The sequence below is a fragment of the Tachyglossus aculeatus genome, chromosome 21 (assembly GCF_015852505.1).
Source record: "Tachyglossus aculeatus isolate mTacAcu1 chromosome 21, mTacAcu1.pri, whole genome shotgun sequence".
NCBI lineage: Eukaryota > Metazoa > Chordata > Mammalia > Monotremata > Tachyglossidae > Tachyglossus > Tachyglossus aculeatus.
This window is the reverse complement of record NC_052086.1, coordinates 97,015-124,397: the sequence shown is the minus strand read 5'-3', so window position 1 is coordinate 124,397 and position 27,383 is coordinate 97,015. Positions and strand designations below refer to the sequence as shown.

Below are 27,383 nucleotides of genomic sequence, written 5' to 3'. Positions count from 1 at the left end.
ACCGTCTCTATATGTTGCCAACTTGTACTTCCCAAGCGCTTAGTCCAGTGTTCTGCACACAGTAAGCGCTCAATAAATACAATTGAATGAATGAATAGTAATAGTAGTCGTATTCTCCCTTCTCACTGATGTTCAGTCAGCCCCGACCCCACGAGTTAACCCGGGGCACCCCGCTGGGCCGGCCGGGCCACCCGCCGCCCTCCGCCGCTGGGGCCCGCTGAACCACGTGTGTGTGTCTCGGCTCTGCTTTCAGAACTGCGCTGCAGCCCCGGGCAATTTGCGTGCCACAGCGGGACCATCCAGTGCATCCCCCTGTCGTGGCAGTGTGACGGGTGGCCGACGTGTGAGGACGAGAGTGACGAAGTCGACTGTCCGGGTGAGTGGAACTGAGCAGGCGCTCCTCCTCCTCCTCTTCCTCCTCCTCCTTCTGTTTGGCGGCTGGAGGTCTGTGGGCTGGCCCCGGGACCACCCGGCCATTTGGCCCGCAGGCCAGGTCCTTGAGGGCCAATGGGAGCTTTTTGAGTGTCTCTCGGTCGGAGGTAGCCAAAGTGAATGATCCGGATAGCACTTGGCCACTTTGGAAGCCAGAGAAGTGGGATTTTGATCTCTCTCTCACGTCCTTTCTATCTCGCTCCATCCCTACACTCATCCTCGGGAACTTCATCGTCTACGTGCCTGTTCCCGATGACCCTTCCGCCACTCACTTCCTCTTGCTCCTCAGCATCACCGTCCTCCTTCCTCCTTCACCTCGTCTTACCCACTCACCACCTTGGCCATGCCCTCGATTTCCTCATCTCTGGTCCCGGTACAATCTCCAGCCTCTCCAACTCTGAAATTTCACCCTCCGAACATAACCTCCTCACCCATCTCCTCACCCATCTTCCCTCCCAGATGCCCCCGCCCCGCAAATCTTTGCTGTTTCCCCACAGAGGCCTCCGATATCTTGACCTCTAATTTTCTGAAGCCGTAGTGCCCCTTTTGATCTCCATTCCCCACCTTCCTTTTCTTGATGCACAAATCCACTCCCCCTATGCTGAATTCAACTCTCTCCTCCCCTATCACTCTTTCAGTATTGTACCACCAACCTGCAGCTCTGGATTATAATAATAGTAATCATCATCATCATCATCGTCAATGTGGTATTTAATCACTTTCTGTGTTTTAGGCACTATACTAAGCGTTGAGGTGGATACAGGCAAGTAGGGTTGAATATAGTCCCTGTCCCACATGGGGCTCACCTCCTCAATCCCCATTTTACAGATGAAGTATGTGAGACTCAGAGAAGTCTCGATGCACTCTATACACTGGGCCATGCTGCTTCTTACGGTACCCTTTCCACACCACCCTTTCTCCGCTCACTTGCACGGGCTGCAGAGGGCTGCCGGTGGAAATCCCAACACGGGCCTGATTTCATCCGTCTCAAAGTCTGCTTTTAACTGCTTTTAACTCTGGCCTCTCCTCTGTCTTGGCAACAAGACTTCTCCCTCCTTATTGACTCCCATGCCTGTTGACCCGACACCTGTTTCAGATGTTTAACTCCCTCCCCAAACCCTCTGTTTCTCTGTCTTCCCGTGCCTCCTGCTCCTAATGACCTTGACTCTTATTTCATTGATAAAATGGAAATAATTGGTTGTGATGTCCGTAAAATCTCCCCTACAGGTCTCCAGTCCCTTACCCTCTTGCCCTTTCTTCCACTTCCATCCTTCCCAGCAGTATCTCAGGAGATGACCTCATCTCTTCTCCCCTCATCCAAGCAATCACCCCCTTCCTTCTTTCCCCCTTGGCTACTGTCTCTAACTGCAGACTTGTCAATAGCTCCTTTCCCACTGCATTCAAACACGCCCTTGTATCCCCTTTTCTAAGGAAAAACCTCCCCTTGACCCCACGGTTCTCTCCAATTATCACTCCATCTATCTCTGACGATTTCTCACTTAACTCCTTGAACGAGTTGTCAAACCCTCTGCCTCCTCTCCTCCAGTTCTCTCCTTGTCTCCCTGAAATTTCCACCCACTTTGTTCCATAAAAGTGGCCCTGTTTATGGTCACCAGTCACCTCCTTCTTGCCTAATCCAGTGCTTTTACTCAACCTCATCCTCCCAGCTGTTTTGGACACAGTGGACCACTCCTTCCTTCTGGAAATAATTATCTAACCTTGGCTTCACCTCTTTCATGGGCTCCTCCTCTGCCTCCCACCCTGACACTGTGGTGGGTCCCTCAAGGCTCAGTTTTGGGTCCCCTTCTGTTCTCATTTTTCACACATTCCTTTAGAAAACTCATTTAGTCCCGTGGCTTCAACTCTCATCTCTGGGTAGGTGATTCCCAAAACTACCCCTCCAGCCCCTACCTCTGTCCTTCTCTACATCCTTGTGTTTCCTCTTGCCTTCGAATACCTCTACTTTGGTGTCCTGCCGACACCTCAGTCATCGGTGGTGTTTGTTGAACTCTTATTGTTTTCAGACCACTGTACTAATTACTTAGAATACCATAAAATGAAGTCGGTAGACGGGATTCCTTGCAACAAGGAGCTTAATGTGGCTAAAACAGAGCCCCTCTATTTCCCACCCAAACCCTTTCCTCTCTCCAACTTTTCCACCACTTTAGACAGCACCACCGTTCTCCATGTCTCACAATTCTGTAACTCTGGAATTATCTCTGACTCATCTCTCTCATTCAACCCGCATATACATCATCATCAAATCCTGTCAGCTCTCTCGTCACAACATTTCTAGAATCCACCCCTTCCTCTCCATCTAAATTGCTACCACACTGATCCAAGGACTCATCATGTCCCACCTTGATTACTGCATCAGCTTTCTTGTGGATATCTTTAAATCATAGCTTTAAATTTTATGTAATCTTGAAATGATAAATTATTGATATTAATTTCCATCTCCCCCTCTAGACTTTTAAGCTCATCGTGGGCAGGGAATAGGTCTGCCGACCCCATTGTACCGGTCTCTTCCAATGGCTTGATACAGTGCTCTGCATATTGTAAGCACTCAAAAAATACCGATGATGATGATAATGACCTCCCTGCCTCCCGTCTCTCCTCACTCCCTCCCGCACGTTACCCTCTTTCCCGAGTCATTTTTCTAGTAAGGTTTCTACAAAACCGTTCAGTCCAAATCTTTCTGCTCCTCATGAACCTCCAGCAGTGGCCCGTCCACCTCCACGTCAAATAGAAATCTTTGCTGCTAAGTATAAAGCCGTCCATCATCTTGGCCCCTTCTGTCTATCTGGGGCAGGGTCTGCCCTGATGGAGTGAGTGCCTATTGTGTGCAGTTCTTGGTACAGTACAGGGCAACAGAAGTAAGAGAGCAGTCTCAAGTGGTCTTTCACCTTTCCCTTCCTCCTCCCATCATTTTCTTCCTTCTGCTCTTTTCTCCTCCCTCTCCCCTCCCTCCCCTCCTCCCACCTTATTGTGCTATTCCACTCATCCCCTGCTTTGAGGTTGCCAGAAGTGGAGCAAATTAGGCAAGTTAATGTGGGATTCTCAGCCCCCTGAATCGGATCCACCCAGTGACCACCACTAGCCCTTCATGCCCACCCTCAGAATTTGTAATTCTGTGTATTCAGTGGAATGTTTGGCTAGCTATTTTAATTTTACCAAGTTGAACTATTTCTGTGTCTTATTCTCCCTTTAGAGTGCAAGTGTCTTGTGGGCAGAGAAAGTGTCTCTTGCTTCTGTAGTACTTTCCCAAGAGTTGAGTACAGTGCATCGCACCTCAGAGGGGTCGGGGGACTCGATAAATACCGTCTCTGTACTGCTCCTCCTCCTCCTCCTCCTATTACATCTGACACACAAGGTTTCTATTTGAGGGCACAGCTTGTTTGGGAGATTTTCTGCCCCTCTGGATTTACTCCTAGGAAATATTTGCCGTTTTCCTAGACTCGAAGTCGTAGTTGAGGTTGCGAGGCTATAGCCGGTGTTCTCTGTTCACCTCCAAAGTTAGCGTGCTGCCGCTGTCGAATTCAGTAATGCCCGAGAGATTGCCCCGGCCTCCGTGGGCAGATTCTCTCAGTCAAATGGCCTGTGCTGCTGTGGGTGACGGAGGAGGAGGAGGAAATCAGTAGTTGCTGCACCATCCTGCCCTGCCCTGCCTTGCCATGCTCTGCACTCTCCTGTCCTACCTTTGAGATAAAAGGCTGGCGTGCCAGGTATAGCGTTTATTAAGCGCTTACTATGTGCAAAGCACTGTTGTAACCGCTGGGGAGATTACAAGGTGATGAGGTTGTCCCACGGGGGGCTCACAGTCTTAATCCCCATTTTACAGATGAGAGAACTGAGGCCCAGAGAAGTGATGTGACCTGCCCAAAGTCACACAGCTGACAAGTGGTGGAGCCGGGATTTGAACCCATGACCTCTGACTCCAAAGCCCGGGCTCTTTCCACTGAGCCACGCCAAAGGGTCGCCCGGTCTCCTGCCGTCTGTCCACTCGGTCCTCCCTTTCCCTGTAAGCCGCTGTGGAATCCACTTTCCCTTCTCTCTCGGGGGACCACCAGCAGGTGTTTTTCAGATTCCTATCAGAGGAAACTCCCGGGATGAGTTTCCTGACTTCTCTGTTCCCACTGTGTTACTTTCCCTGCAGGGCCAGCGGGAACCAAACAAGTTTCTGCTTCTTTAGAGAAGCAGCGTGGCCTCGCGGAAAGATTGCCGGCCTGGGAGTCAGAAGGACCCGAGTTCTAATCCCAGTTCGGCGCGGTCTGCTGTGTGACCTTGGGCAAGTCACTTCATTTTCCTGGGCCTCGGGTTAGCTCATCTGTAAACTGGGGATGAAGACTGTGAGGCCATGTGGGACAGGGAATATGTCCCACCTAATTAGCTTTTATCTAGTCCAGCGACTAGTATGGTGCCTGGCACAAAATAAGCCTTTTTTTCATAAAAAAAAGAAAGATAAAAACGATGGTCTTCCTTAGGAATTGTGGCACCGGAGCTCTCTGTTCCTTCCCCCCGTGGGCCGTGTTTGACTTCCTGCTTGCACTTCCAGTCCCTTGTGGTGGGGGCCCGACTTAGGTGCTGGTTGCCCCGCAAGCCCTCAGCCCCGGCTTCTGCCCACCCCGCGACTTGAGTTCTTGTTTCTGGGAATAACCGTTCTGGAGCTCAGCAGAACCTCACTTTTCCACCTTCCCCAGGTGCTCACGCTCCGATGGTCGGCAGAAGGATTTTGGCCCCTCTCTCTCGCTGCGATTTCCTCCCCGCCCCGCAGGTACCCTGGGACTTGCACCGCTCTGGGCTCTGCTATGCGACGGGTGGGCCGAACTCCAGTGATCTGGAAGCTGCCAGCCCGCCCCCAGCCCCTGCTGCTCATTCCCATCCTGGTTGTGATGGAGGGATGAGGGAGGAGCTCCGGAGGGATCCAGCCGCCAGACTCTGCCCGCCCTGTTTCCCGCAGCCTTTCTCGGCCACCGTGGGCCTCTGCTCGTGATCCTTGAGCGTCCAGAAAGCCAGGGCCCTGCCCCGGCCGGGCTCGGCCCATCTCGTAGTAGCAGAAATGATCCTGAAATGTCCCAGGTGCCTGCCGGGCGCGACGTCTTGTGTCGGGTGCTCGGGTGAAGTGGTGGCAGCCTCCCGGGCCCTTCCCTCCCGGCCCTCGCCGCCCAGCCACCAGCAACTGTGGGAACAGGAGGAAGGGCAGGGTGCGATGAGGAGTGGACTGGAAATTCCCGGAAAAAGCATTCGGTGAAGCCCGTGGTTTGGGATCCAGTGGCTTTAATTGAAACTATCATGGGTGATCTCCCTACAGTCTCCCCTGCCCCTCCCCAGTCCCTCCCTTCTCCTGCCCCTTCTTCAACTCTCCCGTCTTTCCCAGCAGTATTTCAAGGGGAGATCCCCTCCCTTCTCCTAAAATCCACTCCCTCCCCCTGCACATCCAACTCCATTCCTTTGTGCCTTATCAGGTTGTCCCACATGGGGCTCACAGCCTTAATCCCCATTTTACAGATGAGGTCACTGAGGCCCAGAGAAGTGAAGTGCCTTGCCTAAAGTCACAGAGCTCTTAAATGGCAGAGTCGGGATTTGAACCCATGACAAAGCGCTGGTCCCTACCCCTTCTTTCATCCCTCGTCCTCATCTTCAGCTGTTTGCTCTTGAGTGATTTCTTCCCAACTGCTTTCAAACATGCCCACATCTCCCCTATCATGAAGCAGTGTAGTCTAGTGGATAGAGCACGGGCTTGGAAGTCAGCGGTCATGGGTTCTAATCCTAGCTCAGGCACTTATCAGCTGTGTGACTTTGGGCAAATCACTTAACTCCTCTGTGCGTCAGTTACTTCATCTGTAAAATGGGGGTGAAGACTGTGAGCCCCACGTGGGACAACCTCATCACCTTGAATCTACCCCAGTGCTTAGAACAGTGTTAGGCACATAGTGTGCACTTAACAAATATCATCATCATCATTATCATAGACCCACGGGCCTGGGAGTTAGAAGGACCTGGGTTCTCATTGTGACTCTACCGCGTGTCTGCTGTCTGACTTGGGGAAAGTCACTTCACTTCTCTGGGCTTCAGTTACCTCATCTGGAAAATGGGGATTACTACTGTGAGCCCCATATGGGATGTGGATTGGGTCCATCATCATCATCATCATCAATCGTATTTATTGAGCGCTTACTATGTGCAGAGCACTGTACTAAGCGCTTGGGAAGTGCAAATTGGCAACATATAGAGACAGTCCCCACCCAACAGTGGGCTGATTAGATTGTATCTACCCCAGTGCTTAGTACAGTGCCTGGCACATAGTAAGCGCTTAACAAATATTTTAAAAAAAACCTTCCCTTGACCCCATGGCTCCCTCCAGTTATCACCCCATATCCCTCCTAGCATTCCTCTTCAGACTCCCCGTCTACACCCGCTGTCTCAAGGTCCTCTCCTCCAAATCTCTCCTTGATTCCTTCCAACCTGTCTTCTGTCCCTTTCACTCCAGAGAAACTGCCCTCTGAAAAATCACCTATAACCTCCTTCTTGCCAGATCCAGTGGCCTCTTCTCCATCCTAATCCTCCTCAACGTCTCAGCTGCCTTGGACGCTGTCGACCACCCCGTTCTCCTGGAAACATTATCCACCCTCAGCTTCACTGACCCTGCCCTATCCTGGCTCTCTTCCTAGGTCTCTGACTGCTCGTTCTCAGCCTCTTTCGCGGGCTCCTCCTCTGCCCCCCTAATTGTGGGAGTCCCACAAGGTTAAATTCAGGGTTCCTTTCAGGATTTCATTCGCTCCCTTGACTTCAGCTATTGTCTCTATACAGATGATTCCCAAAACTAGATCTCCGGCCCAGACCTCTCTCCTCCTCTGCAGTCTCTACTTTCCTTCTGCCCTCAGGACATCACTACTTGGATATCCTGCCAGCACCTCAAACTTAACGTGTCCAAAACAGGACTTCTCATCTTCCCACCCAAACTCTGTCCTCCCTCGGACTTTCCTATTACTGTAGACAGCACCACCACCCTCCCTGTCTTACAAGTCTGTATCCTTATTGTCATCCTCAATTCATCTCTCTCATTTAAATCATATATTTAACCTGTCACCAAATCCTGCTATTTCAGCCTTCATAATATCACTAAAATCTACCGAGAGAAGCAGTATGGCTCAAGAGAAGCAGCGTGGCTCAATGGAAAGAGCACGGGCTTGGGAGCTAGAGGTCATGGGTTCTAATTCCGGCTCCGCCACTTGTCAGCTGTGTGACTTCGGGCAAGTCACTTAACTTCTCTGGGCCTCAGTTACCTCGTCTGTAAAATGGGGATAACTGTGAGCCCCACGTGGGTTAACCTGATCACTTTGTATCCCCCCCAGTGCTTAGAACAGTGCTTCACACATAGTAAACACTTAACAAATGCCATTATTATTGTTATTACCCTTTAATTAATTAATTAATTCATTCATTCAATCGTATTTATTGAGCGCTTACTGTGTGCAGAGCACTGTACTAAGCGCTTGGGAAGTACAAGTTGGCAACATATAGAGACGGTCCTTACCCAACAGTGGGCTCACAAACACTTACGTTAATCCAAACACTTATCGTCATCATCAGTTTATCAATCACTTACTGTGTACAGAGCACCATACTAGTCACTTAGGAGAGTACAACTAATAATAATAATAATAACAATAATGGCATTTATTAAGCGCTTACTATGTGCAAAGCACTGTTCTAAGCACTGGGGAGGTTACAAGGTGATCAAGTTGTCCCATGGGGGGCTCACAGTCTCCATCCCCGTTTTACAGATGAGGTAACTGAGGCCCAGAGAAGAAGAGTTGCCCCAAATCACACAGCTGACAATTGGCGGAGCCGCGATTAGAACCCATGACCTCTGACTCCAAAGCCCGGGCTCTTTCCACCGAGTCATGCTGCTTCTCTAACTCTTCACGTCAGAGTCGGGAGACGCGTTCCCCGCCCACGACGAGCATACAGTATCCTCCGTGGCTTAGTGGAAAGAGCACGGGCTTGAGAGTCAGAGATCGTGGGTTCTAATCCCGGCTCCACCGCTCAGCTGTGTGACTTTGGGCAAGTCACTTTAACCTCTCTGTGTCTGTTACCTCATCTGTAAAATGGGGATTAAGACTGTGAGCGCCACGTGGGACAACCTCACTACCCCAGCACCTAGAACGGTGATTGTAAGCGCTTAACTAGTACCGTCATTATTCTTATGACGTACCGCATCAGCCTCCTCGCTGATCTCCCCGCCTACCATCTCTCCCCGCTGCAGCTCGCATTTCACTCTGCCACCCGGATCATTTTTCTACAGAACCGTTCATCATCATCATCATCAATCGTATTTATTGAGCGCTTACAGAGCACTGTACTAAGCGCTTGGGAAGTACAAATATATATATATATATACAGGTATATATATTTCCTCTTTTCCCGTGCCCGTCTGCGTTGCCTTTGCGTTAGGATTTGCACCCTTTCTTCCCCCTTCCCTGAAACTCACGTCGGCTATGTCCATATGCGTAATTTAGTTATATTAATGTCCGTCTCCCTGTTTAGACTGTGAGCTCCTTCCAAGAGCTTAGTACAGTGCTCTGTACGCAGTAAGCGCTCAGTAAAATAACTGATTGTTCGAGTGATTTGTTGAGCACCGGCTGGGCCCAATGCTCTGTACTAAGCTGTCGGGAAAATGGAAAGAGCACGGGCTTTGGAGTCTGAGGTCAGGTGTTCAAATCCCTGCTCTGCCAATTGTCAGCTGTGTAACTTTGGGCAAGTCACTTAACTTCTCTGTGCCTCAGTTCCCTCAGGTCAGGGGTTCAAGTCCCTGCTCCGCCAATTGTCAGCTGTGTGACTTTGGGCAAGTCACTTAACTTCTCCGTGCCTCAGTTCCCTCATCTGTAAAATGGGATGAAGACTGTGAGCCCCACGTGGGACAACCTGATCACCTTGTATCCCCCCAGCGCTTAAAACAGTGCTTTGCACGTAGTAAGTGCTTAACAAATGCCATCATTATTATTATTATTATTATTAGAAAAGGACAAGACATAGTCCCTGCCCTCGGTGAGCCGACATTTGAATGGTGCAGGAGACGTCACAATGTTTACGGGCGATGAAATCGGAATTATGAAGCTGAATGTTCATTCATCATCATCATCAATCGTATTTATTGAGCGCTTACTATGGGCAGAGCACTGTACTAAGCGCTTGGGAAGTACAAATTGGCAACATATAGAGACAGTCCCTACCCAACAGTGGGCTCACAGTCTAAAAGGGGAAGACAGAGAACAAAACCAAACATACTAACAAAATAAAATCAATTCACGTGTCCACTACACACACCCATGCCCCCGTACTAGGGTCGAGGATGGCTACAAGTATATAAGCCAGTGCTGGAGGCGGTTGGGTCTTGGAGACTTTAGGGGTTTCGGGAAGGTCGGCGGGGGGATTGGGATTTCAGAAGGGGCAGAGCCTCGGCTCCCTCCCGGGGGAGAGGAGCCTGTTGCCGCGGGCTGGTGCGCCGTGGGGCGGGGGCGAAGACCACAGCGGCCGCCCCGCCGTCGGGTCGGCCCCAAGTTGGCTCCGTCCCGGGGCACCCCTTCCCACCGCCCCTGCGGGAACGTGACTGATGGAGACGAGAGAGGGCAAGGGGGACTCTGGCGCTGTCAGAGTGGTACCTGCCCCGCGGGATCTCGGGTTGGAGGTCCCTGCCTTCGGACTACGCCAGGTCCATTGTTAACGGTGGGAGACGTCATTGTCATCTGCACACGGTAGGAGTCCAGTACCACGCTGTGTTTCTACACCCAGTCGGTACCCAGCCCCGTGATCTGCATGCAGTGGGTGCCCAGTACAGCATTCTGGCTGAGGAAAACCCCCGGCACAGTGTCGTGCGCACAGGAGATTGTGAGTAAATGTATCTACTGTAGATACGGTTGAAATCAGCGTTCGTTTCAGCATGAAAGGCCCCTGAAAACCAGCAGCGTACGGTCTCTTGGTTTAATCTCCCATTGCTGGAATTCAGTTCTGACTGGCTTTGATTCTAGGTGTGCCCGGGGACCAGCGTCCTTATCATGGGAAGGAGAACGGGGAATCCCGGCCCGGCCGAGGAAGAGGAGGAGACGCGACGCGCTCTCACGCCATCAACGAGGCTCAGCCTGTTCGCTTTAGCAGTAAGTTGCGGCCTGTTTCTGATGTGCCCGGGAGCTCGGCTCCGAGGCTAGCCCGCTCGGTTCCTGGACCTTATGTCACTCAAGAGAAGGGTGGCTTTTTTTTTTTTTGCTGGTACAGTTAATACACGTTCTGGCCGGGGAGCAGTCGTGCGGGGCTAGGCCCCGGTCACAGAAACCTCCTCACCCTGTGGCCAGGCCTGCAGCTGGCTCTAAGTCAGTCAATCCTATTTATTCCATCGATCAATCGATCGTATTTATTGAGCGCTTATTGCGTGCAGAGCACTGTACTGAGCGCTTGGGAGAGTACAGTATAACAGAGTTTTTAGACACGTTCCCCGCCCGCAATGAGCTCACAGTCTAGAGGAGGGGACAGACATTAATATCGATAAATTCTGGATGGGTAAATAAGTACCGTGGGGCTGAAGGAGGGGTGAGGAGGGGCGACACGGAAGGGAGAAGAGGAAATGAGGGCTTTGGCGGGGAAGGTGTGCCTTCAATAAGGCTTTGACAATGGGGAGAGTGACCGTCAGATAGGAAGAAGGAAGGGCATTCGGAGCCAAAGGCAGAGCGTGGGCCAAAGATTGGTGGAACAAATGATGAGATGGAGGTACAGCGAGTAGGTTGGCGTTAGAAGAAGAAAGCGCACAGGCTGGGTCGTAATAGGAGAGTGGCGGGGTGAGAATAGGAGGCGACAAGGTGATCCAGCGCTTAGAACAGTGCTTTGCACAGTAAGTGCTTAACAAATGCCATTATTATTATTACTATTATTGAGCGCTTTAAAAGCCGATGATGAGGACTTTCTCTTTGACACGGAGGTGGATGGGCAGCCAGTGGAGGTTCTTGAGAAACGGGGAACGTGAACTGAATGGTTTTTAGAAGAACGATCCAGGCAGCAGAGTGAAAAATGGACTGGAGTGGGGAAAGGCAGGAGGCACGGAGATCAGCAAGGAGACTGATAGAGTACAGCGTGGCTCAGTGGAAAGAGCCCGGGCTTTGGAGTCAGAGGTTGTGGGTCCTAATCCTGGCTCCGCCGCTTGTCAGTTGGGTGACCTTGGGCAACTCACTTCACTTCTCTGGGCCTCAGTTACCTCATCTGTAAAATGGGGATGAAGACTGGGAGCCGCACGTGGGACAACCTGATTACCCTGTGTCTACCCCAGCGCTTAGAACAGTGCTTAACAAATACGATCGTTATTATTATTACTGTTTTTTTTAATCCAGGTGGGATAGGGTAAGCACTTGGATTAACATGGTAGCAGTTTGAACGGAGAGGAAAGGTTGGATTTTAGCGATGATGTGAAGGTCGAACCGACAGGATTTAGTAATCGATTGAATATGTAAGTTGAATGAGAGAGGAGTCAAGCGTAACGCCAATTTTGTGGGCTTGTTAGATGGGAAGGACGGCGATGCTGTCTACGGCGTCGGGCAAGTCGGGGAGGAGGGGGTTTGAGTGGGAAGATACGGAGTTCTGTTTTGGACATGTTAAGTGTGAAGTGAAGGCAGGACATCCAAACAGAGATGTCTTGAAGGCAGGAGGAAATGCGATACTGCACGGAGGGAGAGAGAGCAGGGCTGGGGACGTAGAGTTGCCTGTCATCGTCATAGAGGTGGTATTTGAAGCCATCGGAGGGAGGGAGTTCGAGGGAGTGGGTGTAGATGGAGAATAGAAGGGAACCCAGAACTGAACCCCGAAGGACCCCCACAGTTATGGGGTGAGAGGCAGAGGAGGAGCCCGTGAAAGAGACCGAGATCGATCGACCGGAGACATAGGAGGAGAACCAGAAAAGGACAGCGTCAGGGAAGCCGAGGTTGGATAGTGTTTCCAGGAGAAGCGAGTGGTCGTCAGTGTCGAAAGCAGCCTAGAGGTCGGGGAGGATCAGCGTGGAGTAGAGGCCGTTGGATTTGGCAAGAAGGAGATTTGTGACCTTTGAGAGGGCGGTTTCTGTGGAGCGACGGGGGCAGAAGCCAGATTGGAGGGGGCCAAGGAGAGAATTGGAGGAGAGTAACTGGAGGTAGCAGATGTACACAATTTGTTCAAGGAGTTTGGAGAAGAATGGTAGAAAGGAGGTGGGGCGATAGCTGGAGGGAGCCGTGGGGTCAAGGGAGAATTCCCATCCTCCCGAATGCTCTTGGGGTCACAGCCCTTTGCGCACGGGCCAAGCCTTTTCTGGCCGTGGCGGGGCCGCCCCGCGCCCCTCCGGAAACCCCTGTCCCTGCTGCAGGGTGCCCGCGCCTCCCGCTCGGCCCCTCCCACGTCCACGCCACGCGTCTGGCCCTCAGGGGCCCGCAGATCCCCCTTCTGCCTTTTTCTTAGCACAGTCATTCTGCGATCCATAGCCGACCATCAGGGTGTTTTTGCCTAAAACCAAACTCCTAACTGTTGGTTTGGAGGCTGTAATAATGGGGACGATAATCGTCGTGGCGTTCGTTAAGCCCTTACTCTGTGCCGAGCCCCAGAGCAGTACGATCAGGCCGGACACATTCCGGCTGTTCTCCCGCTCTCTCCCCGCCCCCTTTCCGTCCTCTTCTCCCGCCGCACCTGGCGCGCAAAGTCCAGTCCTCTTCGGCCGATCCCCAGCCGTCCCTCGCTCTCGGCTCTCCCATCTCGGCCGCTGTTCCCACCCTTTCTCCTGCCCAGAATTCCCTCTCCTGTTCCGATTCATGGATCCATGTCCCTCTCCACCTTCGATCTTCCGCAGAAGCACAACCTGCTGGGAGCCCTCCCCGATGAACCCCGCCTCCAGCCCCCCTGTGCCGGTCGATTTAGCCGGCCCGCTCTTCCCGCTTATCTTCGGGGTGGAGCGAGTGCTCTGAGCCGGGGCCCTGCTGGGAGCGCCAGACTGGAGAGCGGAGGGTGGATGAACAGAAACCCTCAGTTCAGATCTGGGCCCACCGTGCGGGCGGTTGCGGCCCAGGTCGGCCCGGGCTGCCCTTGGCCTGCCCACCTGCGCCCGCCCCATTGGCCCCAGCCTGCCTTTGGAGCACCTTTGCGTGCCCTGGATCCCAACATTTGCACCGAGCCCGCTTCTGAAGAAGATTGCCGCCCGCCCGCCCCCGGAAGCGCCACGCGGCTGACAGAGATACAGTTTTCAGCGGCCTCACGAGAGCATTTGAAGTCCGAACCCGGGCTGCAGGGGCCGGACCCGGGAACCGCCTCCGAGGTCACGGATCGGGCGTTGGGTGGCCGCCCCGGGCACGGTGTTGGGTTCCTCCGCTGAAAAGGCGAGGTCCTCATGTGGGGGGTGATTTCCCTCCTCCTTTATGTTTCCTAGGAAAGTGCCCGACAGGGTGGCATCACTACGAGGGCACGGCCAGCTGCTATCGGGTCTACCTGAGCGGCGAGAACTACTGGGATGCGGTGCAGACGTGCCAGAGGGCGAACGGTTCGCTGGCCACCTTCACCACGGACCAGGAGCTCCGGTTCATCCTGGCTCAGGAGTGGGACCTGGAGGCCAGCCCGTTCGCCGGGAAGGACCAGCGCAGGTGAGAGCCGCGGAGACGAGGCCCCCGCCCCGCCACCGGGCTCGGGCTGGGGCGGGAGCAGGAGCAAAAGCATTTCTTAACGGTGTTTGTGAAACGCTTACCGTGTGCCAAGCTCTGTTGTGAGCGTTGGGGTAGATACCGGAGACTCAGGTTGTCCCACGTGGGGCTCGTGGTCTTGAGCCCCATTTCGAGATGAGATAACGGAAGCACAGAGAGGTTAAGTGACCCGCCCGAGGTCACGGAGCAGACAAGCATCGGAGCTGGGATTAGGACCCACATCCTCTGACGCTCGAGCCCGTGCTCTTGCGACTAGGCCAAGCTGCTTCCCTTAGGGATTCGTACCGTGACGTCCGGGACGCTGCCCTCTCCCCGAGGGCCGCCCCAGCAGCAGGTGGCATTCCCGGGGCTCTCCCAGCTGCCCCCTGGGGCGGGGTGAGGCCGGAATCTCCTCGACGACGCGGAAGGGAGTCGGGGCCCGTTCCCGGGGTGGTGGTGCGGATGCCCGGCAGATGGGTTGCCCAGGACCCTGCAGCTTAGCGGGATGGAAAGGGCCCAGACCTGGGTTCTAATCCCGGCTTGGCCCCTCGCCTGGCGTGTGGCTTGTTTTGATGCATCTATATCTATAATTCTCTTTATATTGATGCTATTGAAGCCTGTTTACTTGTTTTGATATCCGTCTCCCCCCTTCTAGACTGTAAGCCCGGCGTGGGCAGGGATTGTCTCTCTTTATTGCTGAATTGCACTTTCCAAGCGCTTAGTACAGTGCTGTGCCCACAGTAAGTGCTCAGTAAATGAATGAATGACTCCTACTAGCAATCTTCTGTGGACACCATCGCCTGGGCTTTGGGGAATAATTTAGGGCTGGTCTTAGTAGACCAGCAGAGAAGCAGCGTGGCTCAGTGGAAAGAGCGTGGACTTTGGAGTCAGAGGTCATGGGTTCGAATCCCAGCTCCACCACATGTCTGCTGTGTGACCTCGGGCAAGTCACTTAACTTCTCTGAGCCTCAGTTACCTCATCTGTAAAAATGGGGATTAAGACTGAGAGCCCCATGTGGGACAACCTGATCACCTTGTATCCTCCCAAGCGCTTAGAACAGTGCTTTGCACATAGTAAGTGCTTAATAAATGCCATCATTATTATTATATTATTAAAATGGGGATTACGACTGCGAGCCCCATGTGGGACAACCTGATCACCTTGTATCCTCCCAAGCGCTTAGAACAGTGCTTTGCACATAGTAAGTGCTTAATAAATGCCATCATTATTATTATATTATTAAAATGGGGATTACGACTGCGAGCCCCATGTGGGACAACCTGATCACCTTGTATCATCATCATCATCATCAATCGTATTTATTGAGCGCTTACTGTGTGCAGAGCACTGTACTAAGCGCTTGGGAAGTCCAAGTTGGCAACATATAGAGACAGTCCCTACCCAACAGTGGGCTCACAGTCTAAAAGGGGGAGACAGAACAAACCCAAACATACTAACAAAATAAAATAAATAGAATAGATATGTACAAGTAAAATAAATAAATAAATACAGTAACAAATATGTACAAACATATATACAGGTGCAGTGAGGAAGTATCCCCCCCCAGCGCTTAGAACAGTGCTTTGCACATAGTAAGCGCTTAACAAATGCCATCATTATTATTACTATTATTACTAGCAGTCTTGGGCCGGGCTGCCTGGGATCTATCCCTATGAGGCAGATAGAGGGAATGCCCTTTATCGATTAAAAATCCCACACTCTTCCGTTCTTCCAGTTGAAGGTTTCTTGAATTTTCATTCTTTTTTTTTTTTTTTAACCCTTCCACGTTAGGTTCTGGGTCGGCTATCAGTATGTCATCACCAGCCGAAATCGCTCCGTCGAAGGTCGCTGGGAGGTGGCTTACAAGGGTGAGTTGGGCTCTGCACTTTCAAGAAATAACATCGAGTTTGAAAGGCGAGGGTGAACTGTTCCCTTGGCTTAGGGGATCACCGCCATTCCCACCTCTGATGGATTTCGGACCCAAGCCCGACTTGTAAAGCCTCTGGGCTGGTACCGTCTACCTGCCTGTCGGGTGAGGTCCCGGAGCGTCGCCCGTCCGTTCTCGCCAGAGCCGGGAGCATCAACCCATCTGACCTCCGCGGCGCAGCCCGGGGAGGGGAGCCGTGCCGGCAGGGTAGCCAACGGCCTTCCTCCGACGAGCTGAAAGGGGGCCCCCGGAAACGGCGGACCCGAGGAAGCGCCGGAAGGCGCGGTGAAACAAATCCGTGGAAGATATTTTTCCTTTTCCTTGCATTTGTGCTATTTAAGCGCTTACTATGTGCCAGTCACGGAACTAAGCACTGGGGTAGATGTTCAAGTGAATCGGTTTGGACACGGTCCCTGTCCCACGTAAGGCTCAGTGTGTTAATCCCCATTTTACAGATGTAGAAAGTGAGGCATAGAGAAGTGAACGAAGTTGCCCAGTGGCAGAGCTGGGTTTAGAACCCAGGCCCTTTGATTCCTAGATCCGGGCTGTATCTACTTTGGCCACTCTGTTTCCCCGTAATAATTGTGGTATTTGTTAAGCGCTTACTACATTTCAAGCACCGTGAAAGCAGTGCGGCCTGGTTGATTGAAGGCCGGACTTGGAGCCAGAGGACTTGGTTTCTAATCTGAGTTCTGCCACTGCACTTCGACCCTGGGCAAGTCACCTAACTTCTCTGTGCCTCAGTTTCTTCAACTGTACAATAGGGGTTCAGTACATGTTCTCCTTCTTACTTAGACTGTGAGCCCCATGTGGGGCAGGGTCTGTATTTGCCCTGATTTAACTTGTATCTACCCCATGCTAAGAACAGTGTTTGACAAATAGTAAGTACTTATCAAATACCGTAAAAAGAAGCACCATATTAACTGCTGGGGTAGATACAGAATGTAGGAGAATGTAGCGTGGCTCAGTGGAAAGAGCCCGGGCTTTGGCGTCAGAGGTCATGGGTTCAAATCCCAGCTCTGCCACTTGTCAGCTGTGTGACTTTGGGCAAGTCACTTAACTTCTCTGGGCCTCAGTTCCCTCATCTGTAAAATGGGGATTAAGACTGTGAGCCCCCCGTGGGACAACCTGGTCACCTTGTAACCTCCCCAGCACTTAGAACAGTGCTTTGCACATAGTAAGCACTTCATAAATGCCATTACTATTATTATTACTGTACAAGTAAATCAGGGCTCACAGTGTAAGTAGGAGGGAGCGCAGGTATTGAATCCCCATTTCATAAGTGAAGGAACTGAGGCACAGAGAAGTTAAGCGCCTTGCCCACGGTCACAAAGCCGGTAAGTGGCAGAGCTGGGATCGGAACCCCGGTCCTCTGACTTCCAAGACTGTGCCCTTTTCATTACTTCCCCATGTTCTCAGTCCGGCACCTCAGGAACCGTAAGAGGCCCGTGCCCACGTAGATTTGTGCCGTAGGCGGAGGGCCGTGCTCTGTGGCACCGGTGGTTAAACACCGGCCCAGCCTGCCAAGGGAGATGGTGGTTGCTCTGTTGTACCGAGGTATCATGACACGGGCAAGACACCACAGTGGGGCGAGACGTTCGGGGGCCGTCGTTGGTCCGTTGCCGTTGAAGTCCGACAGCGTGCGGAGCTCTTTACCGGGGAGGATGTAAGAAAAGGATGAAACAAAACCTTCCCTCGGCGAGCTCACCATTAAATTGAGGAGCCAGGCCGACGCCGCGGGTAGGCCCGTGACAGTAACGGGACAAAATGCCCAGATGCAAGTACGAGTGAAAAGAGGCGAAGGAGCGAATTAAAATCGACGGGGGAGCCGAGGGGCCGGCTGGATCGGGAGACTGGAAGTGAAGCAGGCGTTGTATGGGGAAGCCCGGGCTTGGGCAAGGCACTTAACTTCTCTGGGCCTTAGTTCCCTCATCTGTAGAATGGGGATTAAGACTTTGAGCCCCCCGTGAGACAACCTGATCACCTTGTAACCTCCCGAGCGCTTAGAACAGTGCTTTGCACATAGTAAGCGCTTAATAAATGCCATTATTATTATTATTATTATTATTATATACCCCATGCTTAGAACAGTGCTTGAGAAATAGTAAGTACTTATCAAATACCGTAAAAAGAAGCACCGTATTAACTGCTGGGGTAGATACAGAATGTAGGAGAATGTAGCGTGGCTCAGTGGAAAGAGCCCGGGCTTTGGAGTCAGAGGTCATGGGTTCAAATCTCAGCTCTGCCAATTGTTAGCTATGAGACCTTGGGCAAGTCACTTCCAGCCGAGGGGCCGGCTGGATCGGGAGACTGGAAGTGAGGCAGGCGTCGTATGGGGAAGCCCGGGCTTTGGGGGAGAAGGGACTTGAAGCCGAGGGAAAGGGCATATTGGGAGAGACTGAGGGACGGTGATGGGCTTGGGTCTGAGGGAGGAGCGGAGAGTGCGAGCTGGGGAGAGTGGCTGGAGAGAGTGGAAGGATAAGAGGGAGAGGGGTGATCGGGGGGCCAGGAGCCAGGGGCTTCTCTCGGCTGTTAGAGATGGAGAAGGGAAGCGTGGGGGTCTTGTTGCTGGGGCCCCTCGGCCTCCTCTTGAATTCTTGGCTCTTAGGGCAAGGCACGTCTGTTTGCCGACTTCCTCGGTGACGTATTAGCGACTTTGCTTTAGAGGGAGCTGGGGCCACCACAGTAGCAGGCCCTGAGCAGATGGGGTAATAATAATAATAATAATAATAATGGCATTTATTAAGCGCTTACTATGCAGTTCACTGTTCTAAGCGCTGGGGAATTTACAAGGTGATCAGGTTGCCCCATGTGGGGCTCACAGTCTTCATCCCCATTTTACAGATGAGGTAACTGAGGCCCGGAGAAGTGAAGCGACTTGCCCAAAGTCACACAGTTGCCGAGTGGCGGAGGCGGGATTTGAACCCATGACCTCCAACTCCAAAGCCCGGGTTCTTTCCAAGCTGGGGCCGGGCCCAGGTGGATTGGCTCTCGGGGGGCCGGGCCCAGACAGATAGGTGACGGGAGGGTTGGGGGGCCTCGACTGGGATTCCCTCCCCTGCTCAGCTCAGTGTGGGGACGGAGGGCTGCGCCCCGTGCCCGGTGGGGAGGGTGATTAGAGAACCTCAACCGGCAGATTCCTCATCTACCCAGTTCCATCCGGAGGCGGGCAGGAAGTCTCCCTCCTGGACCACGTTGCCGGCGTCGTAGCCGACGGACTCCGGGATCCTTCTTCCATCACATGCTTCTGACTGTTGTGTGTCTCTCCCTCTCTCCCTCTCTTTTTTCCTCTTCCTCTCTCCCGCACACGCACCTCCTAGGCTCTTCCGAGGTGTTTCTGCCGCCGGATCCCATCTTCGGGTCAGCCATGGCCGAGAGCGAGAAGGTGCTTTGTGCCCAGCTCCAGTGTTTCCACTTCCCGACCCTGCGCCACCACGGCCTGCACAGCTGGTATGCCGAGAACTGCTACGAGAAGTCTTCATTCCTTTGCAAGAGGAGTAAGTTGTATGCGCCCCACGCTTGCTCTCAGATCCGGTTTCTGACGCTGCGGATTAGGTCGACGGGTTCTAAATAAGAAAAGGTCTTCTGCGGGGCTGAGGCTTGCCTTGCTATCCGGTGGGACTCCTTTGCGTGTTTGGGTGGATTGATGATAATAATAACCGTAATTGTGGAATTTGTTAAGCACTTATTATGTGCTGGGCACTAAGTGCTACTCCTGCTGAGAGCTCACCTCTTCCAGGAGGCCTTCCCTGACTGAGCCCCCCTTTCCTCTCCCCCTCCCCACAGCACCTCCCCACACCTACCTCCTTCCCCTCCCCACAGCACCTGTATATATGTTTGTACAGATTTATTACTCTATTTATTTTACATGTACATATTTACTATTCTATTTATTTAATGACGTGCATCTAGCTTTAGTTCTATTTATTCTGATGACGTGACACCTGTCCACGTTGTGTTTTGTTGTCCGTCTCCCCCTTCTAGACTGTGAGCCCGTTGTTGGGTAGGGACCGTCTCTATATGTTGCCAACTTGTACTTCCCAAGCGCTTAGTACAGTGCTCTGCACACAGTAAGTGCTCAATAAATACAACTGAATGAATGAATGAATGAATGAATGAATGTATGTGCCAGGCACCGTTCTAAGCGCTGGGGTAGATACAAGGTAATCAGGTTAGACACAGTCCCTGTCCCATGCGGCGCTCACAGTCTTAATCCCCATTTCACAGAGAAGCAGCGTGGCTCAGTGGAAAGAGCCCGGGCTTTGGAGTCAGAGGTCGTGGGTTCAAATCCCGGCTCCGCCGCTTGTCAGCTGAGGGACTCTGGCCAAGTCACTTCACTTCTCTGTGCCTCAGTTCCCTCATCTGTAAAATGAGGATGAAGACTGTGAGCCCCCCGTGGGACAACCCGACCACCTTTTGAGAAGCAGCGTGGCTCAGTGGAAAGAGCACGGGCTTTGGAGTCAGAGATCGTAGGTTCGAATCCTGGCTCCGCCACATGTCTGCTGTGTGACCTGGGGTAAGTCACTTAACTTCTCCGAGCCTCGGGCACCTCATCTGTAAAATGGGGATTAAGACTGTGAGCCGCACATGGGACAACCTCATTACCTTGTCTCCCCAGCGCTTAGAACAGTGCTTTGCACATAATAAGCGCTTCACAAATGCCATCATTATTATTATAACTGAGGCACAGTGAAGTGATTTGCCCAGGGTCACACGGCAGGCAGGCGGCAGAGCCGGGGTTCGAACCAGGGTCCTCTGACTCCCGAGCCTGTGCTCTTTCCAGTGGGCCACGCTTCTTCTCAGAATTTCTCAGGGAGGCCGAGTTGCTTAGGTTCTTGGGGAAGCAGTGGTCGGCCCCTGGCTTTTCTCCTCTCCACGGCCTTTGCTCTTATCTCTGTGGATACTGGAGCCCGTTACTAGGTCAGGCCCATGGTCTCTGCGCTCCAGGGCTCTCTCCCTGCCGAGGTACCGGGCTGCTGAGAGGAAACGGGCGGTGGTTGCCCTACTCATGGCTGGGGAGGGATCATCCAAACCCCTCAACACCAAGACCTTCACAACATCGCTGAACTCCGCCCTTTTCTCTCCGTCCAAACCGCTACCTTGTTAATTCGAGCACTTGGCCGATTTCACCCTGATTACTGCAACAGCCTTCTCGCCGCCTCCCGGATCTCCCCACTGCAGTCTATGCTTTCACTCTGCTGCGCGGATAATTTTTCTACAGACCGTTCGGTCCGTGTTTTTCTGCTCTGCAAAAACTTCCTGTGGTTACCCATCCACCTCTGCATCAGACAGAAATTCCTTACCTTTGGCTTTAAATCCCTCGGTCACCTCGCCCTCTCCTACCTTACTCTGCTGCTTTCCTCCTACAACCCAGGCAGCACCCCTCGCTCCTTTAAAGCCAACCTACTTGCCGTAGGGCCCGTGGCCCGTTGCTCGATACTCCTCCCTCTTCATGTCCTTCAGGTGCTCGGTCTCCCCATCTTTAAAACCTTAGTAAAAGCACATCTCCGAGAGGCTTCCCCGACCGAGCCCTCCTTTCCCCTTCTTTCAATGCTTTCTGTCGCCCTCGCACTTTCATTCATTCATTCATTCATTCAATCGTATTTATTGAGCACCTACTGTGTGCGGAGCCCTGTACTAAGCGCTCGGGAAGTACAAGTTGGCAACATGCAGGGACGGTCCCTACCCAACAGCGGGCTCACAGTCTAGAAGGGGGAGACAGACAACAAAACAAAACATATTAACAAAATAAAATAAATAGAACAGTAAATATGTACAAGTAAAATAAATCAAGTGATAAATCTGTACAAACATATCTGTACCGTTTATTCGGCTCACTGGAAAGAGCCCGGGCTTTGGAGTCCAGAGGTCAGGGGTTCAAACGCTGGCTCTGCCAATTGTCAGCCGTGTGACTTTGGGCAAGTCACTTCACTTCCCTTGGCCTCAGTTCCCTCATCTGTAAAATGGAGATGAAGACTGTGAGCCCCCCGTGGGACAACCTCATCACCTTGAAACCTCCCCAGCGCTTGCAACAGTGCCTTGCACATAGTAAGCGCTTAATAAATGCCATTATTATTATTATTATTATCTACCTATCATTAATTTCTTTTATATGAATGTCTGTCTACTCCTCTAGACTGCACTGTGGGCAGGGAACATGTCTCCCAAGTCTGTTGATTACACTTTCCCAAGCACTTAGTATGGTGCTCCGTATATAGCAAGCACTCAATAAATATAATTGATTGATTGATTGATTGACCAACTCTCCCTTTTCACTCCCTGGTTCCTCCAGTGACTCAACATGAGCCATTCAACACCCCTGACTGTCCCCAATAACACGGCACGGACCATCCCGAACCCCTGACTTTCCCCTCTTTCCCTCTGACTGTCTCCCAGCAAGTCAGCCAACACCCCTGACTCGCCCTAGTGACCCAACACGGACCATCCCACACCCCTGATTCTCCCCTCTTCGTCCCTGATTGTGCCTCAGTGACCCGGCACGGAGGAACGGGATCCCTAGGCTCACCCTCTGCTGGGGCAGAACGTGTTACCTGCCCTTGGTTGGATCCCGTCCCCCTCTAGCTCCCGGGAAGACTCCCGGGAGAGAAGCAGCGTGGCTCAGTGGAACGAGCCCGGGCTTGGGAGTCAGAGGTCATGGGTTCAAATCCCGCAGCTTGTCAGCTGTGTGACTTTGGGCAAGTCACTTAACTTCTCTGTGCCTCAGTTCCCTCATCTGTAAAATGGGGATTAAGATTGTGAGCCCCACGTGGGACAACTTGATCGCCTTGTATCCTCCCCAGCGCTTAGAACAGTGCTTTGCATGTAGGAAGCGCTTAACAAATACCAAAATTATTATTATTATTATTACTAGTAGGGGTCTTAAAATCGGTGCCAGGTAGGGGGAAGCCGTGACATATCACGATGGGTGCTTCGGTGTAATGGCGAGGGGGCGTAAGTCCCCGAGCGCTTAGGTGGGAAAGACGGATGAGTGCGGAAGAATTGAGGTGCGGCAGGTTCAGGCCTGGGTTGTCGGGTTTCTGCCAAGGGCTCCTTTTCCAGGGAGCCTGATGTTGGGGGAGTCTCTACCAGGGGCAGCATGGCTCAGTGGAAAGAGCACGGGCTTTGGAGTCAGAGGTCATGGGTTCAAATCCCGGCTCCGCCCATTGTCAGCTGTGTGACTTTGGGCAAGTCACTTCACTTCTCTGGGCCTCAGTGACCTCATCTGTAAAATGGGGATTAAGGCTGTGAGCCTCCCGTGGGACAACCTGATCACCTTGTAATGTCCCCAGCGCTCAGAACAGTGCTTTGCACATAGTAAGCGCTTAATAAATGCCATCATTATTATTATTAGGGGCAGGGATTTACCGAGTCCCACCCGTGGGCCAAAATCAATCAATCAATCAATCAATCGTATTTATTGAGCGCTTACTGTGTGCAGAGCACTGTACTAGGCGCTTGGGAAGTACAATCAATCAATCAATCAATCGTATTTATTGAGCGCTTACTATGTGCAGAGCACTGTACTAAGCGCTTGGGAAGTACAAATTGGCAACACACAGAGACAGTCCCTACCCAACAGTGGGCTCACAGTCTAAAAGGGGGAGACAGAGAACAGAACCAAACATACCAACAAAATAAAATAGGATAGAAATGTACAAGTAAAATAAATAAATAAATAAATAAATAGAGTAATAAATATGTACAACCATATATACATATATACAGGTGCTATGGGGAAGGGAAGGAGGTAAGATGGGGGGATGGAGAGGGGGACGAGGGGGAGAGGAAGGAAGGGGCTCAGTCTGGGAAGGCCTCCTGGAGGAGGTGAGCTCTCAGCAGGGCCTTGAAGGGAGGAAGAGAGCTAGCTTGGCGGAGGGGCAGAGGGAGGGCATTCCAGGCCTGGGGGATGACGTGGGCCGGGGGTCGACAGCGGGACGATGCCACGGTCCCAGGGCTTGGGTCTAGCGGGGGCCGGTGGGAGCCGGGGTCAGTCGGGGCCTCGCGTCTGATCTTGGGCCTGTGGGAGCTGGCGACGGTCCGGGGCTCGCATCCGATCGTGGGCCGGTGGGAGCCGGCCGTAGTTGGATAGTCCCTGCCGCGGGTGTGGGTGAGGGGTCGGGGGAGGCGGCGGTGCCGGGGTCTTGAGTCCGAGGGTCACTCTATAGATTCTATGTGTCACTCTATAGAGGGTCACTCTATAGACACATAGACACATAGAGTCTGCACTCGAGTTGTGGCGTGGGCCTTTCTTCTCCAGGTCAGACCTGCGTGGACATCAAGGACAACATCGTGGACGAAGGCTCCTCCTTCACCCCGAAGGGAGACGACCCGTGCCTGAGCTGCACCTGCCACAACGGGGAGGCGGAGATGTGCGTGGCCGCCTTGTGTGAGCGCCCGCAGGGCTGCCAGCAGTACCGCAAGGACCCCAAGGAGTGCTGCAAGTTCATGTGTCTCGACCCGGGTGAGTGGCCAGTGAGGGGAGGTGATCCAGTGGGGGCTCGAGGCCGATTTGGACAATCGGGGCCCCGGAGGCTGTGGCGAGCCAGCCCCCTGAGCCATCCTCCCCGAGCCTGAGTGGAACCACCAGCCTTGCCCCAGCCCGTACAGTGAGCCAAGCCCCCGGTCTGCTTTCTGAGAGGAACCCCCAGCTGCCCCCACCCAAACCACACCCCACCAAGCTGCCTGTCCCACTTCGAGTCTGCCCTCTGAATAGAACCACCGGCCTCCCCTCCCCCAGACCCCTGAACCGAGTCGGCGAGCCCCCAAACCCCAAGTCGCCCCCGTTGCCCCGAGTGAGAATGTGAGCCTTGCTTCAGCCCCTGGGCTACACCGTTGAGCCGTGCCCGCTCTGCCCGTGGCCGATTCCCCGTGCTGCCCTCTCCACACCCAGTGCAGCCCGTTGGCCCCGGATGGGGCTGAGAGCAGCCCTCTGGCTGCGGCCAACTCCCGGTAAGTGCTGCCCACTGCCCAGCGGGGTGTGGATCCCAGTGGCATGTTTCATTTTCCTCTTGCAGATGGCAACAGCTTGTTTGATTCCATGGCGAGCGGAATGCGTCTGATTGTGAGCTGCATCTCCTCTTTCCTCATCCTGTCCCTGCTGCTCTTCATGGTCCACCGGCTGCGTCAGCGGCGCCGGGAACGCATCGAGTCTCTGATCGGGGCCAATCGTAAGTCTCCCTCGCGCGCCGTGGGACCACCCTCCCCGGCCTCTCCGGAGGGACGAGTGGACGGACGCCTCTCCCGGCCCAGAGGCCGGAATGGAGTGGCTGGAGGCCAGAGGAGCCGTTTCATCTCCTCTCCCTCGCTTGGCTTCCCTCCTCCCAGACTCCATGCCTCCCTGTCAGTGAGCGGAGGGGGAACGGAGGCCGTCGGTCACCTGCAACTTGGCCAGGGCCGCCGTTTGTCCAGGATTATCGGTAGTTGATCCGAGGGAGGGAGGGAAGGAGAGCGGGGAGTCCGGCACTGTGGGCCCAGCCCGGGCCTTGGGTCTGTCAGCATCAGACCGGAGCAGGAAAGGCAGAGGTTTTTCCCTCCTGTGGCAGGAGCCGTTGCCTCGGCTGGTGGCTCCTCTTTCAACCATCCCTCTCGTGCCGCCCCGGACGGGAGGTCCGGTGCGGGAAGGGCTGAGGGTTGAGGAGGGAAGAGTGGAGCAGGGACTGGGCCGGAGTTGATCCTGGGGGGAGAGGGGTGCGGCGGGACATGAGGGAACAGATCAGGGGTGCTGGGCCTTAGTTTACCCTGGGAGGAGAGGGCCATTTCAGCAGTTGAGTTGTATTTCGCGGTGAGCCTGGGCCCCCCGAGTGATCTCGAGTCCCTGGAGGGGTCAGCCCTGTAGGCCAGTTATGTTTGGGAAAGGCATCTGAGGTCAGCCTGGCCAGGGCGCTCACTCCCAGGCCATCCCCTTGGGCCGAGACTGCTTCCCGCACGGTCGGATTTGGGTTTTGGCTCCGTTTGGCGGGCCCAAGCGGATGGGGAGTGGGGCTCCCGGAATTGGGATACCGAGGCGGGTTGGTTGGGCAAGGCGCTCAGTGGAGCGGGCGGGTCTCCCGAGCGTCTCTCGGACACGGCCCGGCAGGCCCAGGCACCCTGAGGCCTCGGGCGGAGGAGATGATGGAGGGGTGGGCTCTCGTAGCGAGGCCCGGCCCTCGGCCGTCACGTGCCGGGCGCGTGACCGGGCCGGTTTTCTGTCTGAAACAGTGCACCACTTCCACCTGGGGAGACGGATGCCGGGCTTCGACTACGGCCCGGACGGTTTCGGCACCGGCCTGACCCCTCTGCACCTTTCCGACGATGGGGAGGGCGGGGCCTTCCACTTCCACGACCCCCCGCCGCCCTACACAGCATACAAGTACCCAGAAATCCAGCACCCAGACGACCCCCCTCCCCCGTACGAAGCGTCCATCGGGCCGGACCCCCACGGGGGCCGCGCCGTCCCAGGTGCGTGTGAATCTCGGGGCATCCGGGGGCCAGTCCCTTCCTGTCGGCTCCAAGGGACAGGGAGGGCTGCCCGGACCTGGAGGGGTCTCACCGGCCCCGAACTCGGAGCCGAGCGGCCAGTCTGCCGCCCCCCGGGCTTGGAGCGGACTGAGGCCCCTCGGGGGCCGAGCGCCGTGCCCGGCCCCGGGGCGTGTGTCCACCAAGAGCCAGGCTGCCGTCCCCTGCCCCGAAGAGCTCCCGGGCACGTGGGCCCGGCCGGACGGACAGACGGACAGACAGGCAGATGCCAAGGTTTTACCAATGGGCGATGGGGGAGGAAGACCGAGGACGTTCCAAGGTAGACAGACGGATGTACCGGGATGAAATATCAGTTCGGCATCGGTGATCGAACGTTCCGTATGAAGGAGGGCTGTGGGAAGATCAGGACATCTGGGTTCTAATCCCAGCTCTGCCATTTTCCTCCTTTATGAGCTGGGGCAAGACTCTCAACCTCTCTGTGCCTTAGTTTCCTCATTTTCCTCACGAAGCAGCGTGGTTTAGCGGATAGAGCACGGGCTTGGGAGTCAGAGGTCGGGAGTTCTACTCCCGACTCCGCCGCTTTTCAGCTGTGTGAATTTGGGCAAGTCAGTTCACTTCTCCGTGCCTCAGTTACCTAATCTGTAAAATGGGGATTAAGACCGTGAGCCCGACTTGTCTACCCCAGCGCTTAGAACAGTGCGTGGCACATAGTAAGCGCTTAACAGATACCCTCATCATCATCATCTGTAGAGTGCATGTTCTCCCTCCCCTTAGATAGTGAGTTCCACATGGAACAATTTGTATCGTATCTACCCCAGTGCTGGTACAGTGCTTAGCAAGCATTATTATTATTAATAACAATAAACCAATATGATCAATAATAAAAATAACA

At 53.6% G+C, this 27,383-nt stretch overlaps 1 protein-coding gene across 1 annotated transcript in view; it reads left to right on the top strand.

Moving 5' to 3' along the window:
* Nucleotides 1-27,383, top strand: part of DGCR2 (DiGeorge syndrome critical region gene 2) — a 64,473-nt gene that overhangs the window by 30,565 nt on the left and 6,525 nt on the right. Inside the window, exons 2-9 of the mRNA XM_038763779.1 lie at nucleotides 254-376; nucleotides 10,464-10,589; nucleotides 13,853-14,072; nucleotides 15,901-15,977; nucleotides 19,357-19,533; nucleotides 24,294-24,497; nucleotides 25,051-25,203; nucleotides 26,234-26,473. Coding sequence (XP_038619707.1) covers nucleotides 254-376; nucleotides 10,464-10,589; nucleotides 13,853-14,072; nucleotides 15,901-15,977; nucleotides 19,357-19,533; nucleotides 24,294-24,497; nucleotides 25,051-25,203; nucleotides 26,234-26,473 — 1,320 coding nt within the window. The remainder of the gene's footprint in view (nucleotides 1-253; nucleotides 377-10,463; nucleotides 10,590-13,852; nucleotides 14,073-15,900; nucleotides 15,978-19,356; nucleotides 19,534-24,293; nucleotides 24,498-25,050; nucleotides 25,204-26,233; nucleotides 26,474-27,383) is intronic.